The 15,110-nt window shown below is 33.3% G+C and overlaps 1 protein-coding gene across 6 annotated transcripts in view; it reads left to right on the forward strand.

Annotated features, from left to right (window-relative positions):
* The window catches only part of Adck5 (aarF domain containing kinase 5), a 255,110-nt gene that overhangs the window by 88,145 nt on the left and 151,855 nt on the right, over positions 1–15,110 (forward strand). For 5 of the 6 annotated variants that reach the window (XM_090402087.1, XM_090402088.1, XM_090402090.1 and 2 more), the window contains 2 exons: positions 2,854–2,967; positions 14,278–14,409. In XM_090402087.1, the coding sequence (XP_090258213.1) occupies positions 2,854–2,967; positions 14,278–14,409 (246 nt within the window). The remainder of the gene's footprint in view (positions 1–2,853; positions 2,968–14,277; positions 14,410–15,110) is intronic. The other variant, XM_090402091.1, reaches the window with a different exon arrangement.

The following is a 15,110-nucleotide window of genomic DNA, read 5'->3' on the forward strand; positions in this document are numbered from 1 at the left end:
TTTTACTTTAGTACTATAGCATGTCATAAATTGTTGTAGTTCATGCATTTTGTTTCCTATACCATTGGCATTCCACCACACAGTTTGTAGAGAGTTTGGCCTGCTGCATTTGTTAACCCTTCGACCAGTGCAGTAATCATTTTTTGTGTATGTTTCACAAACTTGTTTGTGGAGTTCTGGCTGGGGTTTGCTTTGCTGAGCTTGATTAACTTTCCACCCAGAATGGTTGCTAAAACTGCAGCTTTGCTGAATTTGGTTGATCATTAGGGTTCAGTTTTTCCTGCAGATTTTGAATCAACCACCTCTGTATAGAAGGCACTTGCTTGGTTAGATTTTTATGCTGTTCGGGGGGGGGGGGGTATCAGCATTTGCTGTGGGTGCCTGTGGAGTTGTTGATGGAACTTTTAGGTTTTCGTTTGTTGATTTTTGGGTGGCCAAGTTTTGCTTGTGCCCTCTGTAGTTGGCACAATGTAGTTTGCTGTAGTTCCCACATTTAGCTGGCTCTGTTTTTGATTTTTTGCAGATAGCCATGTCATGTCCTCCACATTTAACACAGTGGAAATCGGCCTTTTCCGCAGTGCTACGAGTTGCCAAATTTTTGACAACTGTTTCATTGTCCAGTGTTTGTTGCCTTCTGTCATAATAGTTTTGGTTTTATAGCCAGGTTGCAAACTGTTTTTAAATCATAGATTTCTCACTACTGTTTGCTGATTTCCACTAGGATAAGAGGCATTGGTCATTTATCTGCTCAGAGCATGCAGCTAACTTTTATAGAGTTAAGTCCATGATTCTGGAAGTCTCTTATGACTTTCTCAGTGGTGACAGATTTTGTTATACTGCACCTTGAAGTGTTTTTCGCTTTTTAAAGCAAACGGTGGTATTGGACTTTTTTATCGTCTAAAAGTTTAGTGCGTGTGCATTAGTCGGCTACCATCTCTATCTGTATTCTTATCCCCTTATCCATATTCCTGGCTTTTGTAAAATTTATTTTATGGTTTTTGAGGGTCATGAATGATTCCATCTGTTGTTCCTTGGCCTACAGGATAAGGGAGGGGGCTCTTTCCTTATGCGGTTTGTTTCTGTTTCTTTGGGGGTTGCAGTTTTGCTTGATGTTGGTTCCTTGCATTGTTTTTTCCTTCCGACTTTGCAGAACCATTCCTGTTTGTCAGCTGTTTCCTGGGTTAAATATAAGCAAGATTGTGAGTAGAGAGTCTGGGACTCTGGTCTGTTGTTGGCCTCTCAAGCTCAACCTGTAGTCAATTGGGCCATTTAGTATACAAGAAGTTATTAAAATTTCTGAATTGTACAAATATCTGTTTGAAATATAGGCTTTCCCACTGGAATAGTCCATTTAAAGTTTGCAAAGTAATCCTAAATTTAGAAAAGAGATAAAAAAGAAAAAAAATAGGATCAATCTATTATTTTATGGCTATTTAGCCTATTTTTGTTTAGAAGTTCCTCTTTTATAATTGTGATTGGCTTTTTTTTACTCAAATTTTAGGGCATTACTGATGTTTTATATAGATAGATATATGAAGAATATGTAGGAGGAAAAATTTGGACATACCTTTGTAGGATGTTGCTGACTGTCTTCTTATTCAGCAGCATCCCAGCATGTGGTGATATACATTCATCTGCTGTTAAAGGAAGGAAGTATGATTGAAAGGAAGGGGGGGGGGGTTGAGAGATGTGAGAGAATTATCAGTAAGGCAAAGGGTATGTGAGTTTTTTGAAAACCCCTTTTTTTTTTTTTAAATATATATATTAAAGGTGGGCAGAGAATACTTTGGGAGGGGAAGTGAAAATAGAAATTTTTTGGGGAAGAGGAAGGATATGAGGGGATAAAGATCAGGGTGGGAGTAACGGACTAGAATTAGTCTAGTAACTAGCTGGTCAGAGAAGCCTCAAACACAAAGTCACCAAAGATAGGATGATTAAGCATCAGGGCTTCACAAAGTAACTCAATCACCAAGAATAAGATTCAACATCATTTGTCTCTGATTTTTTAAAATTTTTTTTTTAAAGATCTGGATACCAATTGGACTACAGAAGCTTTGCCAGTGAACACTGACAAATTCAAGAAGCAGAAGTAATAGCAATGGATTTTGCCATGGCATGAGATATGGTAATACAACATTACTGATGATAGTTCTCTTTCATAAAAATAAATTAATAAATAAAAACATTATTTATTGTTGTTAAGAATAAGAATTTCCCAAACATTCTGCAGAGATATACAGTCATTCCAATTTAAGTTTAGGTATGGTAGTACAGCCTTGGAGATCTCTTGAAATTATTTCAAGAAGCATAAAACTCTCCCACTCTCTGTAAAACAAAAGATCCTCAATGTACAAGATATCATACACTTGTCTCATGGCCACTCTTTTGCACTCCATTCAATCTCAATTATTTTTTTTTATGTGACTTCCACTTATTAAAGATTGTAAACCTATAAGTACATTAGTGCCATGTGGTGAGCTATGGATTTTTTTAAATTAATTTTTGATTTAGTTTTTTGTATTTTTATTTTTTACATAATCTGAAAAAATTGTCCTAGAGACTAAACATGGAATTTTTTCAAGCCAATTTAGGCATTCTTTAATAGGGACAGTAGTCTCATGCTGGGCAATGAAATCATCTCCCACTTAAAGGTCACAAACATCCATAGCACATTAGGATTTGAACTCGCAGCTTGTTGGCTAGAGAGTGGATATGCTAACTGCTCTAACTAACCAGTTCATCAAAACTGACAATTAACTGCTGATTTAGAATTTATGATATATTATTTAATTAGTACAATATACTATTTATGTATTATGTTGCATTAATTTTTTTTTATAATTTTTACATTAGGTTCAATATATTGATCTACAGGAACGATTTTATGGTGACTGTAATACAGTAGAAATACTGCTCAAACTAATCAGGTGGATGCATCCTCGTTTTAACTTCACTTGGATAATGGAAGTAGGTATTCTATAATTAAATTATGTAATATTTAATATATGTAAATAAAAATATTGTCCCATTGATCCTCACTACAGTAAATACTACAATATTACCTATTTTCTGTTAGCTGAGTGCCGAGCTGCAGTTCTTACTGCAGTAAGAATTGATAATATGTTATCAGATTGGCTCCGTTCACAAAGAGGAGTAAGGCAAAGCTGTTTATTATCTTCTGGACTCTTCGATCTCTATGGTGGGAAGATTATCAAGAGATCTCTGGATGATTAGAATAGAGGCATAGGGACAGGCCTCTTTATTATTGAATTTTGTTGAAAGTTTATTTTTCACTTGGTTAGACTATAGTAAATTTAGTTTAATCCTTTATCCAAGTGTGAGCAAACAAAGTTTGCACCTGAAAGTATCTTCAGGACTGGGGTAAAGTGGTACAACGCCAGGTAACTCGTTGCAAAGGTGGAGCAAGCTCACAACACTCCTATCTCGGTATCTCCCATAATGCAAAACACATCTCCTTGCAGATATGTATAATGTTATGCATTAAGGGCAGGGCCACTACCCAGACTAGTTTCGACCTTTATTGAGGTCTCTTCAGTGGGAGCCAGGCCTGAGTGGAGATAAGTCCAGAGTAATTTAATAAAAAGGTGGCACACCGTTTGGCAACTCCTATAGGTAGAGATGACCTTGCTAATGCTTCTGCCTGGTATCTCCACTCGAGCCTGGCTTCCACTGAAGACACCTCAATAAAGGTTGAAACTAGTCTGGGTAGTGACCCTCCCCTTAATGATTTAACACTTCAGGATTTAACATGTTGATTAGTTCTTGTTGCAGAGCTGTGATAGAGCTGTTTAGCTTACTAAGCTCCATGCGAGTAGCGGCGATTTGTTCTCGAAGAAGCGCTAAACTCGACCATCGATAAATACGATGTGCCTTTGCCGATTGTAACTTTTCTTTGAATTTCAGAAAAGATGGAATGATGTTGTTGTTGTCACAGCATCATTTAAGGAAGGCTAACCTGTTCAATTTTCTGGACAAGTTCAGTTTCAACTTACCGAACCGTCGCGCTTTGTATACAATATCTTCTCTGTGCAGAATCATCAATCTAACAGATAAGCTTAGGTGTTGATGGTTATTCATGACTTATTTTTCACGGTATTAACAACACTACACACACTTTTATCACAAAGATGTTTTAGTAACGCTTATATTTCGCTGATTTTCAACTCAGCATCATCAGAGCACAACACACTTATATAAGCGACAGTGAGTGAGTGAAACAATTTTTTTTTTTTTTTTCCGTTAGAGGGCGCCAAAAATAGGTCTTTAGATCTTTTGTCTTTTGCAATTATATTGTTTCACTTGCTCACTGTCGCGTATACAAGTGTGTTGTGCTCTGACGATGCTGAGTTGAAAATCAGCAAAATGTAAGCATTAATAAAACATTATCATACATAAGTAAACATTATCTTTGTGATAAAAGTGTGTGTGGTGTTGTTAATACCATGAAAAATAAGTCATGAAGAAGACTTATTATTTAGGTTTCTATTCAACAAATCTTAAGTACTTCTTAAGAGTTATTGGAATGGAAAAATCTTTCAAATCAACAACAATTATCTTTTCCCTTATTCTCCCTACTTGCACCCAGACCCAGTCTCAGTCACATCATGAATAAGCAATGACATGTTTTTTGTAATTTTTGTTACCAGTGTTGAGGCCTGACATGGGTTGAAAAAGTTCCATATTTGATAGGAACTCTTGGCCATTCATAATATTAAAACTGTTCCATAAATTTTGAAAACATGAACTGTTTTCTAACCAACAGACTGTTGGCTTAAATTCTGCATCTTGTTGGTTAGAAAAACAGAACCTATTCATAATATAATAGATATAATAGATTTCTTCTAGCCATTCTTGAATCATCATTATAACCAAATATCTATGGAGTCAGTAGACCTTGGGCAGCCCTCACTTTCAAACATAGTGCTTATCAAGCCATACCTTAAACTTATTGGCTGTTTCCACACTTTCTAGCAATGCATTCTGCTCACTCACTAGCTCATTAACCATTGTCCAAGAAAAACATCTATTCTTTCTATCCCTGCTCATTCCTTCTTTTGCAGTTTACAGGGATAGCCTCTTGTTCTGTTTGTGCATCCCTCTTCTCTTTGAAAAACCTCTTTCACTACATTAATCTGGTAAAAAGTCATCACCAATCCATATATCTCAATCATAGCTCCCCTCCTATATACTGGGCTCTGCTGATTGTATTCCCTCAATCTGTCTTCATAATCCTACATTTAAAAGACCTGACATTTTCTTTATTGCTCTTCTCGGTACTCTTTCTTTCCTTTCTGCTATGTTATCCTTACATTTCTAGTGATGTTGCCCTTAAATTTCAGATTCTTGTTTACCATCACCTCCAGGTTCATTATCTCCTTCAGTTCTTTCAGTATATTCCCATAAGTTGAACACATACCATCATTCCCTCACATATCAAGACTTTGCAATTCACAAAATTGTATGGATACTGCCAACACTCATGCTCACACAGCTAATCAATTCATATCCTTCTGGAGAGCTGCATCATCTGTTTTAGATCATCTTCTTAGATCTTCTCAACTTTGCATCATCCTCAGACAACTACATATATCCATTTACACATCTCCCAATATCATATAAGATAAGCATTAATATTCCTGAAAACTGTTGTGCATGCATGTGTGTGTGTGTGTGTGTGTGCGTGTGTGTGCACCCACACACCACTAGCAGCTTCTCTGGAATACTGCTTCCTCTTACATAACTTGCTGATCCTATCAGACATCCACTCTCATCCACCTTACCTGTCGTGTGTAATCAAAGGCCTTTGCAAAATACAAATCTACCACTTTATATGCTCTACTTTGCCCAATACATCTGTCATCCTGTTGTAATATATAGAATAAGTAGATAACAGACTGTATATCAATATGTGTATCTGAATTGCTAAAATAAAATGGCCACTTTATCAAATGGACATTTCATTTTAGAATCCTGGATTCTAATCCTTACCAGTCTATGAAGTGTAACCCTGACTCCAGATACCCAAGCTACTGACCTGTAATTTGAAGTCTCAGTTTTTGCACTTTCTGTTTCCTTTGTGAGGTGAAACAAGTTTTTCTTCTTTTCACTTTTTTGTGGTGGTGGGAGGAGGAAACAACCTTCCCTTATATAAGAAGGTTGCTGTTACCCCTAAATTAGCTTAATTTTTATATGCATCCTGCCCACTTGCCATTAGTTCCTCTATCATTTCATCTTGACTCAAACTTTATACAATATTATGCTCTCTACAATGAAGTCATAAATCATTTCTGGTACAAATCTTCAGGAATGGACAGGATGCTTTGATAGTATTATATAATTAAGTGTACATTATTACTCATTTTCTCTCTACAATTTTCATCCAGATGTTGTCTCTTATTTGTCAGATCTTACATTTCATTGTTTAAGGTACTAAATTTATTAGTCCACCTGAATTTTGGTGGATTTGATAAGCATTTTCCTCTGGCCTTATTCTTGTTATCCTCACATCAAAAATTTGTTAACTTTTTTCCATCCCATTCTCTTTAAAACCAATGCATTACTCTTTATATTATTATTATGTAGGTTGTCCTTATGATTCCAAGGACTCATTGGGGGGGGGGGGGGGGACCCTTCCTCATAACATATCTAAATACGCTTGTGTGTACGTGTCTCTCTCTCTCTCCTTTATCAGAGATACAATCACTGCAACCAGATAGGCCATTCCACACACTCCATGTGAAGAGCCTAAACCTCACTTTCTTTCTAACTACGTAGTTACTCACCATTCAGGAATAACTCAGTTCTTCCCCATCTCACCTGCAAAATCTCACCTTCATCTGTATTGTAAAGGACCCCTTAGCATCCAGGTCCAGCATCTGTTCCACCACCGTCACTGTAAATGTTGTACTATTGATGAATAAAAACTTTTGTTTTCAGAATGGATGGGAAGTCAGGATCAGATTAAGAATTAAGATCTTTTAGAGATTTGAATTTATATAAACATTTTAAGCAGTGTGGATTGTTTAGATAATTGGGGAAAAAAATGGAATTTGCTACTGTCATGATATAGATGGCATTTTTAGAGAAAAGATTGGCACTTATGGATATATGATGTCTATTCTGTAGGTGATGGGATAACAGCAGATACTTCCGAATCAAGCTTTAACTCCCCCCCCCACCGGCCAAGGTGGATGAAATAGCCAGACCACCCGAGCTTTTTTTATGGATCAAAACTTCATTGGCATTCTACCTTTTATCATGCCATTACCTCCCTCAGCTGTTAATCCCTTTATTGCTATTTTAGAGCCATTAGTGGATTAACTGTTGGAATCTTCTTTACTGTCCTTTTTTTTTTTTTTGCCTCACAATTGATTTATTGTGTCTCTTCCCAAAAATTGAAACGAATTTCACATGTACAAAAGTAATTATTCCTGAAATGACCACCGATCAGCCTTTGCAACGAATCTATTTAGTAATAGTAAATTCGCTGTATTTTATTCTTGAAATCAGTGCAATGGAACAAGACAACTTTGTTTCTTCACTTTACTGACATTACAGAAGCATTTTTTTGCAGATTTTCAAATGTTTGTTTGCATTGAAAATATGTCAGATATTTATATTTTTAAATAACATTTATTGGAATAAATATGATGACCTTTTGCTTTCTTTTGTAGCAAAATACCATTATATGGATTATCACATTTCAGTTTTAGAAACAAATTTTTTTTTGTTTTGTTTTTATGAATAACAAATGATGTTAAATTGCATACTCAGTTTCCGATTGTGAGTCTTTTTAGTATCAAAAATTTATATCCAATGATATTTTAGCAGGGACTCTCGCCTTCGACTTTTTTTTTTTTTTTTTTTTTTTTTGTAGGATGCACATTACGATAATTTCCAGTATGCAAACCACCGTAGATATGTTGAGAAAATAGTATGAAAGATATATTATGGAATGATTCAAAATTTATGCTCATTTTGAAGATTTTCTAATGCTCCCCCCCCCCCCATCCTCTCATGCAACACAATTACATAACTACTCTAAATTTCTACAGGTTTGAAAGCTTTTCCAGACATTATTCAAAATCTATTACTTCATTTTACCATTTTGACAAAAGAAATAAGGCAATTATATTGTTGTGCCGTGAGCTTCTCATTCTGTACTATTTCTTTGCAATCTAAAATCAGCTGTTCTACTGTCTGCTGAAATTATTTGAAATTTTAGAAACACTATTCTATATTTTCACCATGTAAAACCATTTATATGCATACCACACAAAAGAAAGTTCAGTAGTATTATTTGTTTCTTTTTCTTAAAAAATCTAAATATTACTACTTTTACTGCTGCTGCTGGTTGTTTATTTCTGAAATAATCTGTCTTAGAAATACTTTGTAATAATCCTAAGCAGATTATTACAAAGCTGGAAGAAAATCTAAAAGCGCTTAGATTACTCTCACTGCTATTGAGAAAGAAAAGAGGTGACACTTCTTTATTAGTTGCACTAAAGTGCCTCAAGCTGTAGTGCAGATACATTATTTATGCCAAAATAATTTCTTAATTTATAATGATCACTTTCACTTTTATTATCGAAAATTATAAATTATTTAATACAGTTATCTTGAAAAAGAGGATTTGAATTATTTTAAAAGAAAACGAGCATATTCGTTACATAATCTTCCTTTTGGGGGGGGGGGGGAGTTATAGACCTATTCATTCAGCAGATATTTCAAAGAATTTATTTTATAAATCATTCACAGGACAACTGATACTAATAAATCACTTGGGGAACATGCCCATTCATTTTAGTGTAAAATAGTATCAATGGTTTAGCTACTTGAACAATGCCACGTATCTAAACTAGAAGAAAATGTTGTTATATCTGCTGATGTTAGAATCTTACATAAATAATTTTTTCTGGCATGATTTCTCTATTAGTTACAATGTAATCAATTTACAGATTTTTGCCCTCTTGCATTCTCCCATGTTATATGCAATGATTTCTTCTTTGTACTACAAGAAAAAAAAATCAGATAACAGAAGAAAAATATGTGGTATTTTCTTTTTCATTGGGTGAATTTATTCTGTTGACGATTACTCTGTAGGTATTCGAAAAACTGTATGTTCTAATAGTAACTGTTTTTCTTTCTTTCCTATTAGAAATAAAAATTTAGTAATAACAGTAATTAATCTCATTTTATTCGTTATTCCTGAGTGAATGAGAATAATATAATATATTATTTTTGCGTAATTATTGTTATTATCATTATTATAGAATTGAGTTTACATTTTGATAACACAATACATTTTCTGATATAAATTGATATTACATTATCCTACATTTTGTAAAATATTATTACTACTACTACTACTACTAATAATAATAATAATAATGCTATTTTCTTTGTTCTATATTCTGAAAGTAGCCATATTTCTTGTTTTTGAGACTTTCATAGCTCATCCAGAAAAACTTTGCTCTGTGAAAACTGTCATTGTTAAATTTCTGAAACAATAGAAAAATTATCCCAGTTTCATTCTGTTTTATAAATTAAGGTTCTTCCCCATGCAAAACAAACAAATCAGCCAGCGAACATGGGTTTCCCAGGTATTAGATATGTCGTCCATAGTATATGCCTCTAAAGCAGATGTCTAGAGATTGCAACAATTTTCTTTAGTGAGAAAACCTGGATTTGAAATTGATGTAGTACTCTGAGAACCTTCATCAGGTCTTTTCAGCTGAAAGTTATACAGTCACTTACTGAGATGATGTTTTTTTCCTGTCAGGAAGTCGCGTTTTTCAACAAACAGGCAAAGCACTGGAAAATAAACACACAATATACTTGTCTCATAGTTGCTTCTACCATAATTCCAATCAAAAAACAAAACACGGCCTTAGTCTACTCAGTCATTTTCCTGATTGAGAAAACTAAGCTTCGGTAGCCAACTGCAAACGGTCGCTGCTTTTTTTACTAAGTGGCAGTGGACTAGAATGTTCAATATTGGCCTGATTTATAATAAACAGGAAATTTTTTTTTTTTTCTGATTTATAATTTGCTAATTTATAATAATCACCACCTAGTTTCTGTATAAAAAAATTAAAGTTATGTGGAACAATTGCTACAGAAAAATAACGGATTAAATAAAAATTGCACCTATGTTTTATAACAGTTTTCAGGTGTGTGATAGTGATACAGCAGGAGGTGGGGGGTTAAACTATCAAAGGCGAAATAAAGTTCAGTTCTATTGTAAAAATATGGAAATTAAATTTCACATGTGATGCGCATGTGCATATACATATTTTGAATGATAAACTTTCAACAGAATATTAGCAAAAGTATCGCTTACTTTAAAATTGGAGCATAATATCTAAACTAGCAGAAAATATATACATATCAATTTAAATCATAGCCGTTAATTTCATTTTGTAATCACCTTATACAGGGAAACCAAGAAGTTGGAAGTGCAAAGAACAGTAGATTACGATGTAAAGAAAAAAGTTTAGTGATATGATTGTTATTCTCTATAAAGCCAAGTCGCCCAACCTTGTTCTTCAGGAAATCTGTGAAGTATTCTTCAAAACATGATTTTGAATAAAAATAAAAATAACATAATCTGGAAAGTCGGCAGCTAGTTTTTTTTTTTTCTTAAATAATATTTCAAAATTATCCTGAATTAATTTCTTAGAGAATGAAGAAAATGTTTTGTTGAGTAAAATTAGCACAAAAAAGTTAAAAATGAAATTGGTCTTCGAAGGTAAGGCAATATTTAAGTGAAGAAACTATGCAAAGATCTTTATTTTCTCAAGGCATTAAAATTGTATTGTGCAATAAAAAGAGAAAACCAAAATAAAAATAATTTCTATACTTTTAGTCTATTTAATGTAACTAAGATCCATTTAGCCAGCATAGAACAAGGAACTGCATTTCTTGTTAAAGGCAACTGAGACACAGCTATGAACATGAGATAATCTGATTAATTTCTCTCTCTCTTCAGCATGAGGGATCATCACACCTTCTAAATGACATAACGGCCAAATTGCACTTCTTATCCATGTTCTTTCAACAGGTGGTCTAAAACGTATCCAGATTTAGCTGGACATCTATAGATGTCCTAGCCATTTGGGAGGATAAAGCAGTTTTGTTCCATTAATAGTAACATGAAATCTTCCATACCTTTTGCACATTCAATAAAGATAGAGACTTATGAAGAGTTGTTTAATAGTAGTAATAATGTACAAGAACCATAACTGGAATATTTTTGATCTGAGAGTAATGGTATTACTACACTAGATATCCAAAAACTTCCTCTGAGGAGAGGAAATGTTTCCTGTGTGTGAATACAGTGATACTATTTTAACTATATGTAATCTATTTCAGTGGACTAGCCTCATTTTCAGAATAAATATACTGTCTATTTGAAGGTTTAACATACCTGCTGGTATAAAAGAAAGTATAGAAAGTCACATGCACACATTTTAGCTGTTTCAAGTAAAATATCAAATGTTCAAAAGAAAGATTCTGGTATTGTAACCACATGTTTATTAAGATAAATAAAAATAAACAAACCCGACAAGTGTCATATGTTGTTTGACTTACATCTTCAGGGGTTAAAGGTAACCAAAAGTTTAAACACAAGAAATGAGAAATTACTCAAAATAGTCCATTCTATGATATTATGGCCGTCTAACTGTTCGAACAGTTAGACGGCCATAACATCATAAGATGCAAGTCAAACAACATATGACACTTGTCGGGTTTGTTTATTTTTATTTATCTTAATAAACATGTGGTCACAATACCAGAATCTTTCTTTTGAACTGCTAAACCACAGAAGCCTATGTCTACAATCAAATGTTATGCCAATTTTTTTGACAGTATTAATTCACAACACAGAAAAAATAATTAATATTTATTTAACATAATTGATATTTTGCTAGTATTATATCCAGCATCTTCAGAGCACAAGAACAGTTTGTCACGGTACACAAAACAACAATTTGGTATAACAATAAGACTAGTTTAAAAAAATTGTAATGACAACACAAAGAGCTAAAGTTCAAATTGGTGCCAATCCATGTTGGCAAAAGAGAGAAAGCAAGTATTGATAAGATCTTAAAATGACTGTCTCCCAGATTTTTGTTAAATTGATACATCATATCTGATGAGATTTGAAGAATGTTTTAAAGCTGCTGCAAATTCGAAAAACAGTCTTCTTTGACTTATATGTAGCACTTTTTTTTTTCATTTGATCCTGTGTGAAAGGGTATTCAAGGCATAGTTTGCTAGTCCTGAATTACCATAACAATAGTGCTGAGTGTACTTTTTTTATGTTCTCCAAGACAGATGTCAACAGTTCTTCCTGTCTGTCTATAATAAGCCAGGTTACAAGTACAGGGCACTTCATATACTCCTGGATATGAAAAAGAAGAGAGCTTGTCCTTAGGTGAACAGATGAGAGTTGCCAATTTGATATATGGATTAAATGTGGTGCGTAGCTGATATTTATTGCACAGCTGAAAAGAAATTTTATGGCATGACAAGTTGGGACCAGCAGACCATGCCCTTGGATACCCCTTCACACATTCTCCAAACTCAAGTTCTGTATCAATTTACCAAAAATCTGGGATACAGTTATTTTAAGATCTAATTAATATTTGCTTTTTTCTCTCTCTTTATCCAACAATAGCTGGTGCTAATTAGAACTATAGTTCCTTGTGTTGTCCATTACAGTTTTTTTTTTTTAAACTGATTCCACTATTAATCAAATTATTGCTGTTCATGTATTATGACAAATGGTTTTTATGCTCTGAAAATGCTGGATATAATACCAGCGAATTATCAGCAAATCATTTAAATAAATATTAATTATTTTCTTATTATGTTGTTTTGTGAATTAATACCCCTCCCCTGTCATCAAATAAATTGTCATGAACTGCCGATACATAAACTTTTCTACTCGTATACCAAATGTTAATTTCTTAAAGAAAGTTGATATGGTCATATATATATATATATATGTGTGTGTATATGGGAGAATGTTATAAATCTAAAACTTTGGTATGCTGGATGGGCTAAGAGTCAGATTTTATGGAAACCTTTAGAAACCAAGCATTGGAACTCTTACAATTGCTTTAGATCTCCATTAAGTAGGTAATGGTCTCACACTGGGTGATGAAATTCATCTATCACCTAAATACATTAACAAGCACACAGTGGAATTGAAATCCATAGCCTGATTGAGTGAGACACTATCCACTTAAATCAATAAATAATAAATTACAAAATTAAAATAATAAAAAATATAGATTAGACACTATCCACTTGTCTAACCAGGCTGCAATTTACTGGTGATCCTGTTAACTTATAATTATTGTATTAGTGACTGAAGTGTTTCAAACATGGGTAACAAGCGGTTGTAGAAATAGTGTCATAAATTTGATTTGATTTACAAGGTATTTGTATTTATACTTGTATAAATTTTTTACTGCATCGAAGAGTGTTGAGCACATTGTCTGCTAATCCATATATCTCATTTTGGTTTGTCATTACATAGTAATTATGGTTTTTGTTTCTCTCTTTTTTATCTTAATGATAAGATCAGTGTGAAATTTGTGAAAGGTGTTTGCAGATGATATGCTCAAGATTCTTCATGTAGAAAGATAAAAGAAATCCATAACATATTTAAAAAGATTCTAATTCAAAGTGAGCCACTATTTTGAAAATTAGTGTATATTTTAAAGAACACTCCTGGTTTGAATAATTTATTTGAAGAAATTATCAACAATTGCATGACTGACATCCTCCTTGAAAAATCATCTGTAAAACAAAAAATTACTCTTGACTGCATCAGAGGGCATAATCAGGACACTAACCTGAATATTTTGTACCCTTACTGATTTTCTGATGATAATATGATTGCCATATTGTGTCTTGAGAATGCCTCAGTAGTTGGATGTGATATACTGATAAAGTATTTCTTTTATCTGTTGTGTTGTGATAATGTATTAAACCATCAAGACAATATGCATGACTAATATATTAGTCTGTGTATTCATGAAAGTACTTACTATGTTGTTAAATTATTTATTTAAATGAATTATGAAAAAAATATTCAGAATCATAATAATATGCAAAATGCAGAAATATTTTTTATTGATGTAGTTCTTCTCTTTACCATGTAACTGAACTGCATGGTGTTTTATCACGTCTCTTGCTCTCAGAAATTTAATTTTTTTTTTTTTTTTTTTTTTTTTTTTTTAGTATTTGAAAACAAGTTTGGTAAGGGAATTAGACTTTGTTCAGGAAGGATTAAATATGGAAAGGTGTGAAAATGAATTGGGACACTTATCTTTTGTATATGTACCTAAAGTTTTCTGGAATAAATGTAGTAAGGTAAGTGAATTGCCTTTTAGTACTTTTAAGTATGTTTTTTTGTACTAGCATGGTAAGGAAGTTTCATTATAAATGGAGAGAAAGGTTATTGATAATTGGGATGGGAAAGATCATTAAAAACTAACACAGCAACTTAATTTTCTCATTCTAAACAATTCTCTTTAGTACCTTCAGAATTTCTGTTCAGGACATGCATTAGTTGTTATTAATACTATACTCCATCATAAAGATGTGCATAAATTCACATGGAGAGAAGACAAGAAATAAAATCTTATTCGCTGTGTTATTGTTAATAACAGTATCTTCATGCACTTTCAGGACATGAGTATGTAGCATATTTGAAATAGGAAGGGATTTAGTTTTGAGCAGGATGAAATTGAATATTATATTGAAAAGAAAAGTACGTAGGAAACATTTTAAAAGGAATCAGTCAAGCAACTTTCAAAGGTGAGCTGTAAACTTCAATGTATGAATATTATTAAGGAAAGAAATAAAGAAACAGATTAAAGACAAGAACTAAGACTTAGTGGTCAAGTCACAGACTCTGAAGAACATATGGACTGATTAACCAGAGAGGCATGTGGAGAAGTTGTGTGCAAGGATCGAAAAAATCAGAACTGTATGATGAGCTCAGGAAGCAAATAGGCACTCATGAAAAAGAATAAAGTGTATTGAAAGTTTCTAGCAAGTAACTTAGCATG

The sequence above is a fragment of the Typopeltis vanoorti genome, chromosome 12 (assembly GCF_054136105.1).
Source record: "Typopeltis vanoorti isolate ZY-2024b chromosome 12, IOZ_Tvanoo_1.0, whole genome shotgun sequence".
Classification (NCBI taxonomy): Eukaryota; Metazoa; Arthropoda; class Arachnida; order Uropygi; family Thelyphonidae; genus Typopeltis; species Typopeltis vanoorti.